The sequence below is a fragment of the Coregonus lavaretus genome, assembly GCF_964263955.1.
Source record: "Coregonus lavaretus genome assembly, chromosome: 14".
NCBI lineage: Eukaryota > Metazoa > Chordata > Actinopteri > Salmoniformes > Salmonidae > Coregonus > Coregonus lavaretus.
This window is the reverse complement of record NC_140001.1, coordinates 14,068,736-14,088,956: the sequence shown is the minus strand read 5'-3', so window position 1 is coordinate 14,088,956 and position 20,221 is coordinate 14,068,736. Positions and strand designations below refer to the sequence as shown.

Here is a 20,221-nt window from a genome sequence, read left to right as displayed (position 1 = left end):
CAGCCAAGACCTCGGACAAAAAATTGTAGACCTCCACAAGTCTGGTTCATCCTTGGGAGCAATTTCCAAACGCCTGAAGGTACCACGTTCATCTGTACAAACAATAGTACACAAGTATAAACACCATGGGACCACGCAGCCGTCATACCGCTCAGGAAGGAGACGCATTCTGTCTCCTAGAGATGAACGTACTTTGGTGCAAAAAGTGCAACTCAATCCCAGAACAACAGCAAAGGACCTTGTGAAGATGCTGGAGGAAACAGGTACAAAAGTATCTAGATCCAAAGTAAAAAGAGTCCTATATCGACATAACCTGAAAGGCTGCTCAGCAAGGAAGAAGCCACTGCTCCAAAACCGCCATAAAAAAGCCAGACTACGGTTTGCAACTGCACATGGGGACAAAGATCGTACTTTTTGGAGAAATGTCCTCTGGTCTGATTAAACAAAAATAGAACTGTTTGGCCATAATGACCATCGTTATGTTTGGAGGAAAAAGGGGGGACTTGCAAGCCGAAGAACACCATCCCAATCGTGAAGCACAGGGGTGGCAGCATCATGCTGTGGGGGTGCTTTGCTGCAGGAGGGACTGCTGCACTTCACAAAATAGATGGCATCATGAGGAAGGGAAATTATGTGGATATATTGAAGCTTGGTCGCAAATGGGTCTTCGAAATGGACAATGACCCCAAGCATACTTCCAAAGTTGTGGCAAAATGGCTTAAGGACAACAAAGTCAAGGTTTTGGAGTGGCCATCACAAAGCCCTGACCTCAATCCTATAGAAGATTTGTGGGCAGAACTGAAAAAGCATGTGCGAGGAAGGAGGCCTATGAACCTGACTCAGTTACACCAGCTCTGTCAGGAGGAATGGGCCAAAATTCACCCAACTTATTATGGGAAGCTTGTGGAAGGCTACTCGAAACGTTTGACCCAAGTTAAACAATTTAAAGGCAATGCTACCAAATACTAGGACAGAGAGCTGTTTGGCATCTGTGTTGGCTCTAAGATCATTTACCACTTTAACTAAGGCCACCGTCATGTACGATTATTCACTTCTTAACTCCTGAAACCACACAATCCTTAGTTGTATGTTTTTGCTCATGGGCCTGGGGAGGTGTGCTCTTTTCTGTCCAATGAGGTCATTTCGGACCTGTTTTGGTCCAGGAGCACCCCCAGATGCAAAAGTTTTGCATAGTCCTTTAAAGATGGAATATTCCGAAAAGGATTGTCGTCAATCACTTAGTTAAGTGGAGCCGGCAGAGCAGATAGGAGGCCAGGCACAGGCACACTGACCTTGGAGGGGTCCATGATGACGGTGGGGACAAAGTTGAGGAAGATGTGGTTGCAGTCAGTGCGCACGTTGTTGTTGCTGAAGGCTACCTCCAGCTCATCCATGGCCTCCAGGAGAAGACGCTCACCCTCATTGTGCAGGTACTCAAAGGATGCTTCCTGGAAGAGAGAGAGAGAGAGAGGTGCAAGAGTTATGTGACAAAATTATTAGTCTTAGCAAGACAGAAACCTTTTATCTCAAATATAAGGGTGCAAAATCAATACATGTATTTTTAAAGGGATACTTTGGGATTTTGGCGATGAAGCCCTTTCTACATTCCCAGAGTCAGATTAATTTGTGGATACTAATTTTATGTCTATTTTTATGTCTTTGTGTCCAGTATGAAGGAAGTTGGAGGTAGTTTTATGAGCCAATGCTAACTAGCATTAGCGCAATGACTGGAAATCTATAGGTATCTGCTAGCATGCTAGTACAGTAGATACCCATAGACTTCCAGTCATTGCGTTAACGCTAGTTAGCATTGGCTTGCGAAACTAACTAACTTCCTTCATACTGGCCACAGAGATATAAAAATGGTATCCACGAGTTCCTCTGACTCTGGGGGAGTAGATAAAGGGCCTCATGGCCAAAATCCCTACGTATCCCTTTAACTTAATGTGGCGTTGACTCCACCACCCCCCCCCCCCGTACCTTTGTGATGAGGTCAGAGTGGCGGATGATGGCTCGGATGAAGAAGCGGTAGTCGGTGACCTCGGCACCCTCCTGCACGCGGGCAGCGCCCAGGTACAGGTGCATCTTGTGGTTGGCACAGGGCACGGCTGTCAGGTCAAAGTTACGCATGCGGTTCAGCTCCAGCTGGAAGGCCAGAGCAGGCTCCAGGTTCCTGTAGATACGGTCCTCCTGGAACTGGGGGAGAGAGGGGGGGGGGGGGGGGGGGGGAGTGTTTTACAAGTTTACTAGTGTTTTAAGGTTGTTCATGTATAACAAATGTCCTGTTATTGTGAAAATTATTTTGTGTAAATATGTTGTTGTTTTTTACCCCGTCTCTGGCTCTGAAAGTGAAGAACTTGGGAAATTCCCTCTGGTAAAAATCAGAGAGAAAAATTTGATTAATCTTGGTTGTATTCATTAGGGCACCAAACAGAAGAAAAGGGTCGGAAACAGGGAGAGACTATTATTGTCCAATAAGAAAGGATTGTTTTAATTTTCCATTGCAAAAATCTTTGAATATGACCCTACTTTTATTAGCCATAGTTTAATAGTAAGTTAATGTTAAGTTAATAGTACATCAATCATAAGTTATAGAAACATTTTTGTAACCTTTATTTTAGCAGGCAGTCCCATTGTTACCAGCATGCACACAACTTACAAAATACAGTTGTGGGGAAATCTGTAGATTGTAAGAAACTAAAAGGTGATTTACCTAACTCTGAGGAGACCGAAGTGATTACCAGAGTTAGCCATACCTGAGACCGGGTGTGGTAACTCGTACGTCTGAAGGTTATTAATGATGTTAGGTACGGCGAGAGTTTTTGTAAAATATAAATAAAAAGAGAGCAATAACTCAACCTACATGACTTTGGAACAGTAAAGAATGCAGTGTACAGAACATGTCACCTTGTAATAAAACGAAGAGCGCTATGTCTAACGGCATCTAACGGCATTACAAACTTTTACGGCAGTGGGCTAAATCAGAGTCACGCAGAGTATTTCTTGGTAGTCTTAAACTAATCTACTTTGAACCAAAAGTATACTCCTCACACACATGGTTATGGTCTTTAAAAAAAGAAGACACATGTACCATGTCAGACATAATGAGTTGAAATGTATTCAATTTTGAGTTTACATTTCAATATTACACTTTTCTGCAATTGTATAACTCATTTCATGCAATTCTACTAATTTTGCCATGGGGTGGAGAGAAAAATGTGCGGTTTTACAGAAAATGTCCTGCAATTCTCCACATTTTGCCATAGGGTGGAGGCAAATGTTTGCAGTTTTTAATATGATAACTGATGATCAATGGGCCCCAACCCGGTCTGTAATTCGACCATGCTTACTACAAGTTTAGATAGCTGGTCGCTAGATTAATTTACCAATCAAAAAATAATAATCTGGCATGGGCTAATTGAGTGACTGCTGATGCACAACCAAATTTCTAAATTGCAACTTGTGTATTCTATTATTCTAACTCTCAACAGTAAGTTGAGACCCCAACTGAGTTCCTAAAAAAGTAGTCTTAAAACAAAACAAAAAATGAATTGGTCCGCGGGCCTAGAAAGGGGGGCCACCAGTTGCCCATCCCTGATATAGATGATGTAGCCATAGTCTATGACCGGTAGGAACGTTGACTGAATGATCTGCTTTCTACTATTAAGTGAAAGGCAGGACCTATTTCTACAGAAGAAGCCAATGTTTTATCTCAGCTTCTTAACTAACTCATCAATATGCTTTTTAAAAGATAGCTTACTGTCCATCCAGATGCCCAGATATTTGTATGCAGGAACACCATCAATGGAGGCACCATCCAAGGTACATACAAAAATATTTTGACAAGCAATCCAAGTAGGGTCAGTCTGAACATCTCAACGTTGGTTTAGAGTTGATAGCTTAGACGGTGAAAGAGGACACAGGTCTAGAAGTTTGTATTTTTTTTCACCATTCTAGCCTATGGCCCTTTTTTTTTGCCATTAAAATGCATTGGTATTCATAGCAACGACTTTGTTTGAGCTGCTCAATGAGGAGACATGAGAGAGCTTTGGCTGACATTAGATAGCTACTTTTCGTCACTCTAAACTCCAACAATCAGCTGTAACTTTTGATTGGTAGCAGATAATTCTGTTCTGATTCCAGATTTGAATAGCAGGGAAGTAGACCAAGATGTCATACCCTCTAACCTTTTGTCTAACTTGTTGGGGAAGTGGTCAAAGGAGCTGATTTGTGTCAAAAGTTGCATTCACAGTGAATGGAATGTTGGAAGTCATGATGTCACAATGGAAGCCTTAGAATGTTGAAGAAATCCTATTAAAGTGGATGAAGTTCAATAAGTTTTAAAAGTATAATTAGTATCAAAAAAGTTGTATGCAATCACACTATTCAAGACCAGTCTGCTTGTTTTAAAGTTTGAATGGCGTTTCTAGCTTAAACGGTGTAAGAGGAGTAGCATTCTAAAGAATAACTAGAAGTCAGAAATAAGTGGTCCAATATTTATATATCCAAGCCACACGTATTAATAGTAAGAGATGACGGAGTACTACTCACAATTGTATTCAACAACAGCAAAGGGAATTTCTCAAATGTAGCCTCGTACGACCATCCTGATCTCGCAAGCTTACATTCTGTTTCGCTACATGGATTCCGTGCAACAGAATGTAAGCTTGCGAGATCAGGATGATCGTACGAGGCTATTTCAAATGGTCTTGTAGAAACATCTTACCCTCTGTGTGACTAAAAACGTGATCCTTCGGATGCCGTGCTCAAAGAGTAAAACTTTCTGTAATAAGAAATAATCATATCAAGTATAATCCTAGTGCAGAAATCATAGGACCCTGGGTTAATAATGAAGGGGTGAACCCCTTTAAGATTCCCCCTATGAGAGAAATCCATAATATTATTTGGGGGGATGAACAGCGCTGTTGACCTTAGACTGGGCGAAGGTAGCGAATGCTGTGACCAAGGCATCGTCATTCTCCGTGTCCGCCGACTTGATGGACACATTGATGATATGGATGGGGTTCTCCCTCATGTTCTGCAGGAGCGTAGGGGAAATAATCAATCACAGCTTAGTGAGAAATCTCAGCCTTCTCCTCATTTACCAAATGATTCTCTTAAAGATACTCTGTGTACAATTCATTAACATAGATGATAACAATATAATATAAATGTATTCTATTATAACCACACAAATCATTAGTATTAGGCAAACAGTATATATTTTCTGTCTAATGAGGTCATTTCTGGACAATATTTCGGTCCATTTAGGGGACCCCTTGTGGGCGGCTTGCAGACACCACCAGAGTCAAAAGGTCTGTAAAGCCTGTGTAACACGATCCCATCACATGGTCACCTTGCAGTTGTCCTCCTCGTAGAGGCTGGGGCAGGCCTCGGAGAACAGCGTGCTCTCCTGGTGCGGGTCAGCAAAGCTGGAGATGACCTCGTCAAAGTTCCTGCACACACACCCAGTGGATGGACACACATGTCAGGTCAGGACAAGGCTTATTATTACCCTATATTACCCAGCCTACATATTTCTACCATGCAAACCTGACATCCAAGAGTTGTTCTCTGTGGGTTTTTTTACCTTTTGAAGTCTTTAAAACACTGGAAGGCCACCATGGCCCCCATGCGCTGACAGGGGGGAGAGAGTGCCCCTTCTAGGAAGAGTTCGCTACCCTGCCGCCTCATCTCAAACTGCCCTGCGCTGTTCACCGGCATTGCCACCCTGAGGGGAGGGAGGACATACTGGTGACCCCTGGGTAGGTTTGGGTTGAAGCACAGGGAGCAATGTTCAATTAAGGTTGGGGGTTTGCTTTGCTTCAGCACTAGCCATGGTGAACAACCATCGACACAAATTAGTGTAGGCGCTGGTGAGGAACTGACAGCAAGTTTACATCACGATGCCAACAGCATACTGTACCTGTTTTCTTTCCACAAAGCATAACAGACAGCAATGTCTTTGTTCACTAGACACTTTTTTTGTTTGATAATACATTTGATAATATGAACTGATTGACTGATTGTGTTTGATTTAACAGTATCAACTGATTATGTTCGATTGAAAGTGGTGGGGCAGATTACTACAGTGGCCTATGAGGGTCAAATCAGCCACTGGTAGAATACTGAATCCCCTTTTTGTCACAAAGGAATCACACTGTCAGGCTAAGGTTTTAAAAAGGCATATTGCATACAGTAGGTCAGACAAACTAAATGTGCCTCCCAAAAGCTACTAATCTCTATGAAAGTTGAGAAAGACAAACAATAAAAACATTTTTTTTTTTAGGAAGGACGTGTTAGAAAGTCCTTCGGCAAAGGTTTACAGTTTCAAAAAGAGAGGGGGAAAAGCATGCATTGCTAGGAGACATACACAGACAGAGCCAGACACCGTGTGTCAGGATGCCTGGAAGGAGGAGCTGTACTTTACCTGTTCAGAGTAGGGCTGCTCCCTCTGAAATCAGATATTTGGCAGGTGAATGTTAGCAGTGGATGATCCACCTTAAAGCTCTTCCTTTACCTCTATGCAATTTTATTAGTTTCAAAGCACTTTATGACATACTCTAGCTTTGCACACATGAATAATAACCATGAAAAATAATTCTAAAGTTTAAAAGTTAAAAGCAGCTTATGGGTAATTGTATTTCTGTGTGTGATTAAGATCTATTGTGATCTATCAGGTTGCAATCACGAAACCTGACTTATAACAAAACAGAAGAGCAGAGGGAAAAGTCAAGCCTCTGCAATCAGGCCCGACTTTCAGTCAAATATAATTTTAGCCACTTCGAAAATCTATTTTCAAAAACAATCTGTAAGAAAAACATTTTTTAAACAATAACAATAATTTAAGTCCTTTTCCTGGTTTGTGGAATCTAAGTGTTGGAAACTTGAGAGCAATCTGATATAACAGTTAATCCCAATAGTGTACCTCTGTCTGACTATTTGCCCCAAAGTGGCGGTGGGAAAACGACTAAATTGAGGGTTTGTTCCAAAGAGGAGAGGGTTGGGGGGGGGGGGTGAGGAAGGACAGAGATGGGTCTCCTGCACTGCCAAAATGGAAGGAGCAAACAGACTGTACCATGACCAGGGGTTACAGGCTTTATTAGTGCTCTCAGTATAGGGACTGAACAACATGTTCTCAGAGATGCTGAGCAGGTAGAGTAGAGTGGATTATGTGTCGGTTCGGGCGGAGTGAATCACTCAGGTGAATCACTCTCTTGTTGTTGGGGAGAAATGGGAAACAGGAGCAAGTCAATGAGAACCAGAGGAATACTGGACTACAGAAAAATAGTGTAAAGACGTACTGAAAAAACTTTAAAACACATCTCGATTGGCTCATTCACTAACAAAGGACAGCGGAGTCACTCACCACCTTCCGGAGACATTTGAAACCCCACCTCTTTAAGGAATACCTGGGATAGGATAAAGTATTCCTTCTAACCCCCCCCCCCCCCCCCCCCCCCCAAATTGTAAAGTGGTTATCCCACTGGCTATAGGGTGAACGCACCAATTTGTGAGTCGCTCTGGCTAAGAGCGTCTGCTAAATGACGTTAATGTGCCCTTGAGCAAGGCACTTAACCCTAATTGCTCCTGTAAGTCGCTCTGGTTAAGAGCGTCTGCTAAATGACTAAAATGTAAATGTAAATGTAAAGGTACCCCCTAACAAAGATACCCCCTAACTAAGATACAATAGATTTCCATTCACATTGCTTAGCATAATTAAAGCCTTATGTGGTGAATAGTGAATTAACTATAAACAACTTTTCTTTCGACACATGGGAGAGTTGTAACTTTGGGTTGTAAACTAACTGTCTTTTCACGGTCTGTTTTCGAATCCCCCAGTTTATGCCAAATTGCACCCACCCTGTTCCTTCTATCTCAACTCACAGGCTTCTTACTGTTCACTTTTTGGCACAAGGAGATAGCTGGCAGCTATGGAACACTTGTACCTGGCAGCTATGGAACACTTGTACCTGGCAGCTATGGAACACTTGTACCTGGCAGCTATGGAAGCCATGTATTGTATGTGGCAACGATCAAAATGATCTGAACTCCATAGTGTGTTTGGTGTAGAGCTGCTTTGTGACGTTGGTAGAGAACTGTTGTCTGCGGTGGCTGGGTACCTGTTGGGGTGGGATGACGGCAACATGAACTGGAAGTCTACAGCACACGTCCCGTCCTGCAACTGGTGATGCTGGAGGCTGTTCAGCTCGTAAGCAATGTAGGCCCTGCGCACGTACACCTATTGGGAGGGGACAGCGGGAAGTGAACATAAAAGGGAGAATTTTAGTGAAATGATCTACATCAGGATGAAGCCAAATCCGGTTTATATGCTGTTCACTATGTTCACCTCCAAGGCAGCCATGCACACCACCCGGTTAGAGTGGTAGAAGAAATTGGGCAAGACATCGAAGATGGAGGTCTCAGACAGGATGAGTTTCTGCCGAGGGGAAAAGCAATATTATCCTTTAGGTCTTCGGTAAGTATAAAATGTTTTTGCTGTTTTGGATAAATCGCGGGAAAGATTATGCTCACCTTCAGATTCTCTGGGCAGAACTGGTGCCCATACCTGTCAATTGCAGACAGAAAGATGGACTCCACCTGGTTTTGCCTCAGTTCATAAGAGGGCAGATGGGATGCTATCAAAACCTGCAAAATACACACTAGTCCATCAATATCTATTGTTTTGTAGCTACTAAACTGCCTATATAAGTGAATAACATCTATCATCTTATCTGACTGAAGTCTTAGAATGTTGAATAACGGTACATTACATTGTGGGAAAACGTCATTCAGTACAAACAGTTGCGAAATGTACCTGTCTGGCACGCAGGGCCACCTTGGAGTTCTCCATCTTGTTGAGCTGTGTGAGCTCGTTCAGGATGGCCATTAGCTCGTCTGTTACGGTGGGGTCCCGCCCAAACAGCTGATCCTAAACATCACCAGGGACACACAACCCACTCCCTATTAGCATTGGAGAGATGTAAACATGGCCCCAATACAACAAACTGCAGATGAAGGAAAACTGCATTGCGGGTTCACTGAAAATACGTATTATAACATTGTAGAATAATAGGGAAGACATCAAAACTATGAAATAACACATATGGAATCATGTAGTAACCAAAAAAGTGTTAAACAAATTAAAATATATTTTATATTTGAGATTCTTCAAATAGCCACCCTTTGCCTTGATGACAGCATTGCACACGATTGGCAGTCTCTCAACCAGCTTCATGAGGTAGTCACCTGGAATGCATTTCAATTAACAGGTGTGCCTTCTTAAAAGTTCATTTGTGGAATTACTTTCCTTCTTAATGCGTTTGAGCCAATCAGTTGTGTTGTGATAAGGTGGGGGGGGGGGGGGGGGGTATACAGAAGATAGCCCTATTTGGTAAAAGACCAAGTCCATATTACGGCAAGTAAAGCTCAAATAAGCAAAGAGAAACAACAGTCCATCATTACTTTAAGACATGAAGGTCAGTCAATACGGAAAATGTCAAGCAATTTGAAAGTTTCTTCAAGTGCAGTCGCAAAAACCATTGAGCGCTATGATGAAACTGGCTCTCATGAGGACCGCCACAGGAATGGAAGACCCAGAGTTACCTCTGCGGCAGAGGATATGTTCATTAGAGATACCAGCCTCAGAAATTGCAGCCCAAATAGACACATCTCAACATCAACTGTTCAGAGGAGACTGTGTGAATCAGGCCTTCATGGTCAAATTGCTGCAAAGAAACCACTACTAAAGGACACCAATAATAAGAAGAGACTTGCTTGGGCCAAGAAACACGAGCAATGGACCTTAGACCGGTGGAGATTTGTCCTTTGGTCTGGAGTCCAAATTAGAGATTTTTGGTTCCAACCGCTGTGTCTTTGTGAGACATGGTGTGGGTGAATGGATGATCGCCGCATGTGTATTTCCCAACGTAAAGCACGGAGGAGGAGGTGTTATGGTGTGGGGGTGCTTTGCTGGTGACACTGTCTGTGATTTATTTAGAATTCAAGGCGCACTTAACCAGCATGGCTACCACAGCATTTTGCAGCGATACGCCATCCCATCTGGTTTGGGCTTAGTGGGACTATCATTTGTTTTTCAACAGGACAATGACCCAACACACCTCCAGGCTGTGTATGGGCTATTTTACCAAGAAGGAGAGTAATGGAGTGCTGCATCAGATGACCTGGCCTCCACAATCCCCCATCCTCAACCAAATTGAGATGGTTTGGGATGAGTCGGACCGCAGAGTGAAGGAAAAGCAGACAACAAGTACTCAGCATGCAGTGGGGAAAAAAAGTATTTAGTCAGCCACCAATTGTGCAAGTTCTCCCACTTAAAAAGATGAGAGAGGCCTGTAATTTTCATCATAGGTACACATCAACTATGACAGACAAAATGAGGAAAAAAATCCAGAAAATCACATTGTAGGATTTTTAATGAATTTATTTGCAAATTATGGTGGAAAATAAGTATTTGGTCAATAACAAAAGTTTCTCAATACTTTGTTATATACCCTTTGTTGGCAATGACATAGGTCAAACGTTTTCTGTAAGTCTTCACAAGGTTTTCACACACTGTTGCTGGTATTTTGGCCCATTCCTCCATGCAGATCTCCTCTAGAGCAGTGATGTTTTGGGGCTGTCGCTGGGCAACACAGACTTTCAACTCCCTCCAAAGATTTTCTATGGGGTTGAGATCTGGAGACTGGCTAGGCCACTCCAGGACCTTGAAATGCTTCTTACGAAGCCACTCCTTCGTTGCCCGGGCGGTGTGTTTGGGATCATTGTCATGCTGAAAGACCCAGCCACGTTTCATCTTCAATGCCCTTGCTGATGGAAGGAGGTTTTCACTCAAAATCTCACGATACATGGCCCCATTCATTCTTTCCTTTACACGGATCAGTCGTCCTGGTCCCTTTGCAGAAAAACAGCCCCAAAGCATGATGTTTCCACCCCCATGCTTCACAGTAGGTATGGTGTTCTTTGGATGCAACTCAGCATTCTTTGTCCTCCAAACACGACGAGTTGAGTTTTTACCAAAAAGTTATATTTTGGTTTCATCTGACCATATGACATTCTCCCAATCCTCTTCTGGATCATCCAAATGCACTCTAGCAAACTTCAGACGGGCCTGGACATGTACTGGCTTAAGCTGCAGGATTTGAGTCCCTGGCGGCGTAGTGTGTTACTGATGGTAGGCTTTGTTACTTTGGTCCCAGCTCTCTGCAGGTCATTCACTAGGTCCCCCCGTGTGGTTCTGGGATTTTTGCTCACCGTTCTTGTGATCATTTTGACCCCACGGGGTGAGATCTTGCATGGAGCCCCAGATCGAGGGAGATTATCAGTGGTCTTGTATGTCTTCCATTTCCTAATAATTGCTCCCACAGTTGATTTCTTCAAACCAAGCTGCTTACCTATTGCAGATGCAGTCTTCCCAGCCTGGTGCAGGTCTACAATTTTGTTTCTGGTGTCCTTTGACAGCTCTTTGGTCTTGGCCATAGTGGAGTTTGGAGTGTGACTGTTTGAGATTGTGGACAGGTGTCTTTTATACTGATAACAAGTTCAAACAGGTGCCATTAATACAGGTAACGAGTGGAGGACAGAGGAGCCTCTTAAAGAAGAAGTTACAGGTCTGTGAGAGCCAGAAATCTTGCTTGTGTGTAGGTGACCAAATACTTATTTTCCACCATAATTTGCAAATAAATTCATTAAAAATCCTACAATGTGATTTTCTGGATTTTGTTTTCTCAATTTGTCTGTCATAGTTGACGTGTACCTATGATGAAAATTACAGGCCTCTCTCATCTTTTTAAGTGGGAGAACTTGCACAATTGGTGGCTGACTAAATACTTTTTTCCCCACTGTATGTGGGAACTCCTTCAAGACTGTTGGAAAAGCATTCCAGGTGAAGCTGGTTGAGAGAATGCCAAGAGTGTGCAAAGCTGTCATCAAGGCAAAGGGTGGCTATTTGAAGAATCTCAAATTTGTTTAACACTTTTTTGGTTTCTACATGATTCCATATGTGTTATTTCATAGTTTTGATGTCTTCACTATTATACTACAATGTAGAAAATAGTAAAAAAGAAAAGAAAAACCCTTGAATGAGTAGGTGTTCTAAAACTTTTGACCGGTAGTGTATGTTATGAATTTACAAAACGTACGATATGTAACGAATTTGCTAAATGTACAATATGTTATGAATTAGCAAAACGCACGATATGTTACGAATTTGCAAAACGTACAATATGTTTAGATTTTTGCAAAACGTTTGTGTTATGAATTTTCTAAACTTACAATATGTTACGAATTTGCAAAACGAATTATATATTACGAATTCTAGCTAGGAGGCTAACGTTAGCTAGCTGGCTAACGTTAGCTAGGCTAGGGGTTTGGGTTAAGTTTAAGAGTTAGGTTAAAGGGTTAAGGTTAGGTATAGCTAAAATGGTTAAGGTTAGGTTTAGGGGAAGGGTTAGCTAACATGCTAAGTAGTTCCAAAGTAGCTAAAAAGTTGTAAGTAGTTGAAAAGTTGCTAATTAGTTAAAATGCTAAAGTTGTCAGTGATGACATTCAAACTTGCAACCTTTGAGTTGCTAGACGTTTGCGTTATACGCCCACCCCTCCAGTTATACGCTCACCCCTCCACCCTGACCAACCACACTACTTTCGTTTTTGCCTTAAGTAACCATCTGTCGCCTCCTGAGTGGCGCAGCGGTCTAAGGCATTGCATCGCAGTGCATCGCGACCGGGAAACCCATGAGGTGGCGCACAATTGGCCCAGCGTCGTCCAGGTTAGGGGAGGGTTTGGCCGGCCGGGATGTCCTTGTCCCATCGCGCTCTAGCGACTCCTTGTTGCGGGCCGGGCGCATGCACGCTGACTTCGGTCGCCAGTTGTACTGTGTTTCCTCCGACACATTGGTGCGGCTGGCTTCCGGGCTAAGCGAGCAGTGTGTCAAGAAGCAGCGCGGCTTGGCAGAGTCGTGTTTCGGAGGACGCATGGCTCTCGACCTTCGCCTCTCCCGAGTCCGTACAGGAGTTGCAGCGATGGGACGAGACTGTAACTACCGATTGGATATCATGAAATTGGGGCAAAAAAAAGGGGTAAAAAGCAAGAAAAATAGAATAAATAAATAAGTAACCATCTGTCTTATGTAACCATACCAAACGTAACATATCATAATACACTGAACAAAAATAAAAACGCAACATGTAAAGTGTTGGTCCCATGTTTCATGAGCTGAAATAAAAGATCCCAGAAATGTTCCATACAATACAAAAAGCTTATTTCTCTCAAATGTGGTACACAAATTTGTTTACATCCCTGTAAGTGATAATTTCTCCTTTGACAAGATAATCCATCCACCTGACAGGTGTGGCATATCAAGAAGCTGATTAAATAGCATGATCATTATACAGGTGCACCTTGTGCTGGGAACAATAAAAGGCCACTCTAAAATGTGCAGTTGTCACACAATGCCACAGATGTCTCAAGTTTTGAGGGAGCGTGCAAATGGCTTGCTGACTGCAGGAATGTCCACCAGAGCTGTTGCCAGATAATTGAATGTTCATTTCTCTACCATAAACTGCCTCCAACGTCGTTTTAGAGAATTTGGCAGTACGTCCAACCGGCCTCACAAGCGCAGACCACGTGTATGGCGTCGTGTGGCAAGCGGTTTGCTGATGTCAACATTGTGAACTGACTGCCCTATGGTGGCAGTGGGGTTATGGTATGGGCAGGCATCTGTCACCAACAGATGCATATCTGTATTCTCAGTCATGTGAAATCCATAGATTAGGGCCTAATGAATTTATTTCAATTGACTTATTTCCTTATATGAACTGTAACTTAGTAAAATCTTTAAAATTGTTGCATGTTGCGTTTATATTTTTGTTCAGTATAATTTGAGTGTCCTGGATTTACATTTACTATGTTACGTCTCGTCTATGAGACCAGGCTGGGTTTCAATATCCAATGACAAAGTCAAGTAGAGGAACAGCTTACAGGTTGTGTTGGTTGACCCCTCCGATATAGCATAAACATTTGCGCAATGCAGATTCCTTTATAATGATTGAGGCTAAATTGATGTTTAAGCTTCACGTCATTGTTCTTCATCAAGGCCGAGCTGTGGGTGTTTAGTTGAGAGAGTAGCCTTACGATAAGCATGGTGACCAGGATGTTCTTTTTGGAGACTTGGGCGTGAGAAAAGATGCTCTCCAGCACAGGGGTCATGTCAGGCTTGTACTGCTCCCTCAGGTTGATCACACATTTGTCGTAGTGAGCTGTTCACAAAAGGAAAAATATTGGCATACCATGTATCACCACAATATTAAATAACTAATACAACAGCAGGATACAGTCTATGTCTTGATTATATCCACAGTGTAACACCAATCACCTTGCTGGAACTGCATCTCCACCTGAAGGTAACGCTTGAGCAGATCCAGCACCACAGACTTCATGTAGCCCCGGATTCCACTGCGGTACCTGCGGCACATTCATATCACAGTCCACTCAAACATTATATATCTGAAGTCATGTCTGTTATGGAGTGATGATTCAGATGTGAAATAAGAGAAGTGGGACCTCTGCACCAGCTGGACGATACTCTGAGTGTTCATGAAGAACACTTCCCGGTCAGCCTTCCTCTGTAGGGTGGCCGCATGGCTGTCCAGGATACAGGCAATCTGAAATGGAGGGGGAACAAATTCAGCAGGCGTAATGTAGAAGAATTCAATTAATTAGCTGAGAAGTGGATGCAGTGCACTGTGCACATATTCAATTCCCAGTCCCAAGTCTGATCAAGTGGTGGCGATTGTATGGTGCCTGACTGTAAGAGTTGGCAAGACAGCACAAAGAGATCTGGGGACCAAGCTGCTACTAATGTACTGCGGGGCCACTCACTTTTGCGAAGTAAGAATGGTCAAACGGAGCATATCAATTAGGATTCCAGGCTAAGTTACTCACCCTCTGGCTGGGGAACTGGCAGAGCACCGAAGTGATGTTACTGGCGTACTGGGCCATGACCTTGCGGATGGCCTTCTCCACACCGGGCGGGATACGGCTGGACACGCTGGTCATGATCTCCTGCAGCTCCAGCAGGGGCAGCGAGGGGTCCCGCAGGGTCTTCATCAGGGTGCCCACCCACTGCTTCACCTGAAGGGGTGGTGGGAACATACTGTCATCACACCCCCTTATCACACCCCTGTCCCAGAGCTCAATCAACATTCCCATTCTACAGTGTGCACAAGGCATGCAATTACCCGCATTCCAACTTGTCTTTATAGCAATCTTACAAAATGTACGTGGTTCCCGAGAAGATAAAACACTTCTTTGGGGCATTATGCGATCTGATAATCTGCGCGACTACGATAATAATGTCAACCTGGAACGTGGTGGCCACTGTATTGGTACGTGCAGTGCTGCAGTAGGTGGAGGCCCTCACCTTGTTGCTGAAGTAGGGCTCGGTGAGACAGTAGCCGTCCATGACCTTGACGAGGTTCTCCAGGACCATGTGGAAGACCTGATGGAGCTTCTCCCCCACGATGGGCAGCGGCTGCTGGGCTGGGAGAGAGGCCGTGTTCAGCTCCACCTAGGAAATCCACAGGAAGACAGAGATTCAGATAGAAACAGCCTCCAAATGTGGAACTGACCACTGTGTCATCCCTGCTATTGACTGGCTGACTGATGGGACTGTTGTGTAGGTGGATTGTTGTCCATGCTTATGCGAAGGCGTGTGATTTACATGATGTATGTTTTAAACCTATTGCAGTACTATGTGATTTGTATTGTTTTATGTGATAAGAATGCCTACTATAATAGCTGTGTTACAGGTATTGTCCCAAATGGCACCCTATTCCCTATATAGTGCAGTATATAGGGAATAGGGTGCCAGTTCAGATGCAGCCATAGAGTTGTATTGAAGTAGGTGAGCGGGTAACTTGCTGGATGGATGCTGCTGGGGTCGTCCAGGTCCATGCGTGCCACCACACAGCCAGGCTCCAGCACCGCCCCATGCCTCTTCACATAGCGGACACAGCCAGACTCCACCACCGTCAGTGTCATCACCATCTTCATCACCTGCAGACGCACCGCAGAAGTCACGAACACACACACACACACACAAGACTGACTACCCATGTAATGATTATCTAATTATGATCAAAAGCAAACCTGTAGACATACAGTATGTTCTCATGGAATCCTCGCTCACCTCGATCTCTGCATACGAGTTCCCTGCACAGATATGGCCTCCGTCCTCCACCAGGTACAGCAGGAGTTTACCAGCAGAGGACGACCTCAGCACTGTAGGGTCCTTCTCCTTCTCAAACACACACGTCTTGTTGCCAACAGTGATCCGGTAGCTAGAGGGTTACAAATGCATACGTTCATGATGGAGAAAGATTAGACCTAATGGCCCATCCATCCATCCTTTCCGATTTGAGATAGACAGGAAGTCCCACCTGTCCACATCCTCCTTCATGTAGGTGGTGTAGCTGCTGCCGTTGTAGGAGAGCAAGAGGCCGCCGTCGCTCAGCCGGTGGACATCGATCTCAATGTCCGAGCCATTCATGATGACGACGTACGTGGTGGGGGACTGGCGAGCCACCTGTCAGTCAGAAACAAAGTTGAAGTCTTATTGGTTGATAACTCTGAGGGGCGAATCCTAACTTCCACTTGAGATGAATTTTACTTAGTCTACTATTGACATCAATGCATGACTAAGTGAAAATTTGATTGAAATTAGGATTAGCCCCTGAGAGGATAAAATCAAGTCATGAGAGAGAATGAGACAGGTGTAATGTGAGGTCTTCGTACCTTGAGGCAGTATTTGACCCCCTCGTAGATCAGGTCCACCTCAACAGTATTGAGCAAACTGGCTGCAGGCAGCACCTGGCCCCTACAGAAGGACATTTCACATACTGGATTTAGACATGTGTTCAACATTACAGCAATAACACATTGGACTGACAAGGGTGACATTCAGATTCTCTTCCTTCTCCCCGAGGTGTCTACTTGTTCACTCCCCCTCAAGGATTTATAAGCATTGCACTGGTTGTAACAAATATGGTAGATAAACACTCAATCTAACTCTATGCCAATCCAATACTTTTCCAGCCTTGAGGGGGAAGGAACGATTGCACACTTATAGTAGGCCACCTTTCCAGTGAGTGCAGGAAGTCGGACATGCTCTTCCTGAAGCTGGTGTCCGCCACGTGTAACGACCCGCAGACAACGCCCAGCACGGTGTCTGGCCTCTCCGCCTTAAGGGAGAACACACACACGTTGGAGATTTGTTTTTATCCAACTGTAGCCTAACAGGATTGACATTTTTAAGATTTACGTTTCTATTCCACAAGGGTCCTCTACCTGAACTTTATCTGCGATGAGATTATCCAACCAGCCGGTGTCGATGTCGTTGTTCCTGAAGCTCTCTGTCTCCAGCAGCTTAATGAGGTACTCCACTGTGGTCCTGAAGTCCCCACGGATACACAGCTCCTTCATGGCCACCACCATGTTCCTGCGCCACCACACAGTAACCACCACCACTATCACCCCCCAGGTATGGTAAGACACCAACACACACACACCATCAACTCATGCAGAATTCCAAATGGATCCGAGCCTAGCCCATACACCCAAATCACGCCTGTAGATCTGAGAGCACTATGATAATACCTTCACCTTGCCTTCTGATTGGCCAGGTGGAAATGTCACCATATTGCTTCCACCTATCATATCCTCTCAGGTCTACAGGAGTGGCTAGGGAGTAGGGGCTAGCGGTCGATAGGGACTTCATCATCAGAAGAACTGATTGTCTAGTCTACAACACAACAAGGCAAGGAAGGACTCACGAAATGGCCTCCTCTCGGTTCTCCCCCCAGGAGAAGCAGTGGCCGAACTGGGAGTCGGCAAACTCATGCAGCCCCCCGGTAGCCCCGACACTGAAGTAGCCCCACACGTTCTTACTGCTATGGAAGTTGAGCTCCTGCACTGTGCCCGAGCTGGGCTTGAAGCCCTGCAAGTGACAAGGAGGGAGGATGGGTCAGATGTGAGCCTACAAAACCCATGCCATCTCTCGTTAAGAATATGGCCGGCCAGCCCTGTAGAATGAAGAATGCACACCTGGTCTGGGTTCTCGCTGGTGATGCGGGCCGCGATGACGTGTCCCCGGGGACTGGGGACACAGTCGGGGGCCTCAAAGTTGATGGTGGTGTCCCCCCAAGGGGTCTCTCCATAAAGCATGCGGATGTCTTTGATTCTGTGGAGAGGGATCCCCATGGCTATCTACAACAAAAGAGACTGACCAAGTTAACATTGTCTATTCCCAATCACAGTTCCTAAAGCTTTCAGAACATAACATCTCAACAACCACATTAATATGACATAGCAATTTTACTGAGATTGCGAAAAATTATGGAATGCGACCATTAACTAAGTCAAAGGACGAGATTAAACCCTGACATCTGGCTGCAGCGTACCTGGAGCTGGGCGGCGGGCAGGTTGACATCCCCGATCATCTCTGTGCAGGGGTGTTCCACCTGCAGACGGGGGTTGAGCTCTAGGAAGTGGAAGCTGCCGTCCTCAGAGAAGAGGTATTCCACGGTGCCTGCGCTCACGTAGCCCACCATCTTAGCCATCCGCACTGCATACTGACATGGGGAGGGAGAGGGGGTTCGTGTTCATTAGGCACCAAACGGAAGATAACTGACTAAAATAGGGAGGGACTATGTTTTCCGTTGTGTGCCCTTATGAACAAAACTATGGAATAGTGAAAAGGCTGAAAAACAAGTCTCTAAATGTCAAAGTGGAGAATCGTCATTACAGTGGAGAACATAATGTCAAGGAAAGGCCCTCTATGTCTCACCTGCTCCATGTGGTCAAAGGTGGTGGAAGATGCTATGGTGGCCGGGGCCTCCTCGATGATCTTCTGGTGTCTCCGCTGGATGGAGCAGTCTCGGCCAAACAGGGAGATGGCGTTGCCGTACTGGTCGGCGAGGATCTGTACCTCCAGGTGACGGGCATGCTGGGCCAACTGCATGACGAAGATGGGCGAGCTGGGCACCTCCGCCTGCACCTGCAGATGGATCCATCCATTGATTTGTATTAGACAAAGTTGTGCTAATTATGGTCCTTGGACATGACATCCCCATGCAGTGTGTGTGTGTGTGTGTGTGTTTCAGCTGTTATATGCAGCCTAGCTGTGTGGAGAAGGTGCTTTTTGTATCCTTAAGTGCCCTTTTATCCAATACCTTTGAATTGTTCGAATCCTTTTTAATGTAATTTGTGGATTCAAATTAAGTATTTAAAATGTGTGTGTATGTGTGTGTGCGTGCGAAATGCGACAACACAAACCTGTCTAAAGAAGCTGGCAAAGTCCTCAGCATTGTCCACCTTCCGTATGCCCTTGCCCCCTCCTCCTTCTGAGGCTTTGATAACCACCGGGTAGCCAATTCTGTCTGCTCCCTTTAAGGAGAAAGCACATTGAAGATGAAAGGTTTTCAGCAACCCTACCCTTGAAATCAAATATTTTATTGTTAAAACCAACGCGTTTCATCTTCATTTTGCTCCATTGTTCATGAACCTTGGTTTGAAAGCAAAGTAGGGACAGTATTTAATTTTGCTCAGGAAACAATACATGGAAATACATAGTTTCAGACATCTTAAAGGCCGTTATTTCTCCAGTGACTATTTGTCATATGCCTACAAAGGATATCTCTATGGTTTCAGCATTGGTGATGGCGTGGGGATGCTTACCGCCAGTCCATCGTCAACATCACGCACGCAGCCGAGCACGTAGACCTCCGGAGGCACGCTGATCACGTGGCCGAGCCTCTGGTCCTCCTCTGTCCAGTCTACTCTCAGACCTACAGCACACGCAGGAGAAAATAACACGAGACCTTGCTCAGGACAAATCCGCTGTTATGAATAGAATAGAACAGAATCATCTTCAAAACCGTTAGTGTTAAAACACAACAGTCAGTCACCAAGTCAGAATCCTAATACTGTCTGTAAGTCTTATGTAATACCAGATGGGGGGTGTGGGGAAGGAGTTAGGATGCAAGGGGTCTGGGGGTAAGTGTGCAGGGAGGGGGGTACATCACCTGATCCACTCCAGGGCAGGGTGGGGATGTCTGCGCTCTGGGCCACGATGGAGGAGGCCACCTTATCACCCAGGGCCCACATGGCCTTACTGGACGGCCCTGAGACACACAGGCACAAATG

General features: G+C 44.7%; 1 protein-coding gene across 1 annotated transcript in view; it reads right to left on the bottom strand.

The window, feature by feature from the left end:
- The window catches only part of LOC311141524 (acetyl-CoA carboxylase-like), a 93,806-nt gene that overhangs the window by 11,469 nt on the left and 62,116 nt on the right, over positions 1-20,221 (bottom strand). The window contains exons 7-36 of the mRNA XM_084176879.1: positions 20,101-20,199; positions 19,754-19,863; positions 19,352-19,462; positions 18,864-19,073; positions 18,478-18,648; positions 18,122-18,283; positions 17,851-18,014; positions 17,366-17,516; positions 17,156-17,259; positions 16,814-16,895; positions 16,459-16,604; positions 16,209-16,359; positions 15,941-16,075; positions 15,441-15,587; positions 14,963-15,151; positions 14,582-14,682; positions 14,394-14,482; positions 14,153-14,277; positions 8,819-8,932; positions 8,536-8,649; positions 8,351-8,440; positions 8,124-8,242; positions 6,431-6,454; positions 5,591-5,731; positions 5,357-5,456; positions 4,931-5,038; positions 4,727-4,783; positions 2,330-2,371; positions 1,981-2,196; positions 1,293-1,448 (exon numbers count right to left, since the gene is read on the bottom strand). Coding sequence (XP_084033005.1) covers positions 1,293-1,448; positions 1,981-2,196; positions 2,330-2,371; positions 4,727-4,783; positions 4,931-5,038; positions 5,357-5,456; positions 5,591-5,731; positions 6,431-6,454; positions 8,124-8,242; positions 8,351-8,440; positions 8,536-8,649; positions 8,819-8,932; positions 14,153-14,277; positions 14,394-14,482; positions 14,582-14,682; positions 14,963-15,151; positions 15,441-15,587; positions 15,941-16,075; positions 16,209-16,359; positions 16,459-16,604; positions 16,814-16,895; positions 17,156-17,259; positions 17,366-17,516; positions 17,851-18,014; positions 18,122-18,283; positions 18,478-18,648; positions 18,864-19,073; positions 19,352-19,462; positions 19,754-19,863; positions 20,101-20,199 — 3,728 coding nt within the window. The remainder of the gene's footprint in view (positions 1-1,292; positions 1,449-1,980; positions 2,197-2,329; positions 2,372-4,726; positions 4,784-4,930; positions 5,039-5,356; positions 5,457-5,590; positions 5,732-6,430; positions 6,455-8,123; positions 8,243-8,350; positions 8,441-8,535; positions 8,650-8,818; positions 8,933-14,152; positions 14,278-14,393; positions 14,483-14,581; positions 14,683-14,962; positions 15,152-15,440; positions 15,588-15,940; positions 16,076-16,208; positions 16,360-16,458; positions 16,605-16,813; positions 16,896-17,155; positions 17,260-17,365; positions 17,517-17,850; positions 18,015-18,121; positions 18,284-18,477; positions 18,649-18,863; positions 19,074-19,351; positions 19,463-19,753; positions 19,864-20,100; positions 20,200-20,221) is intronic.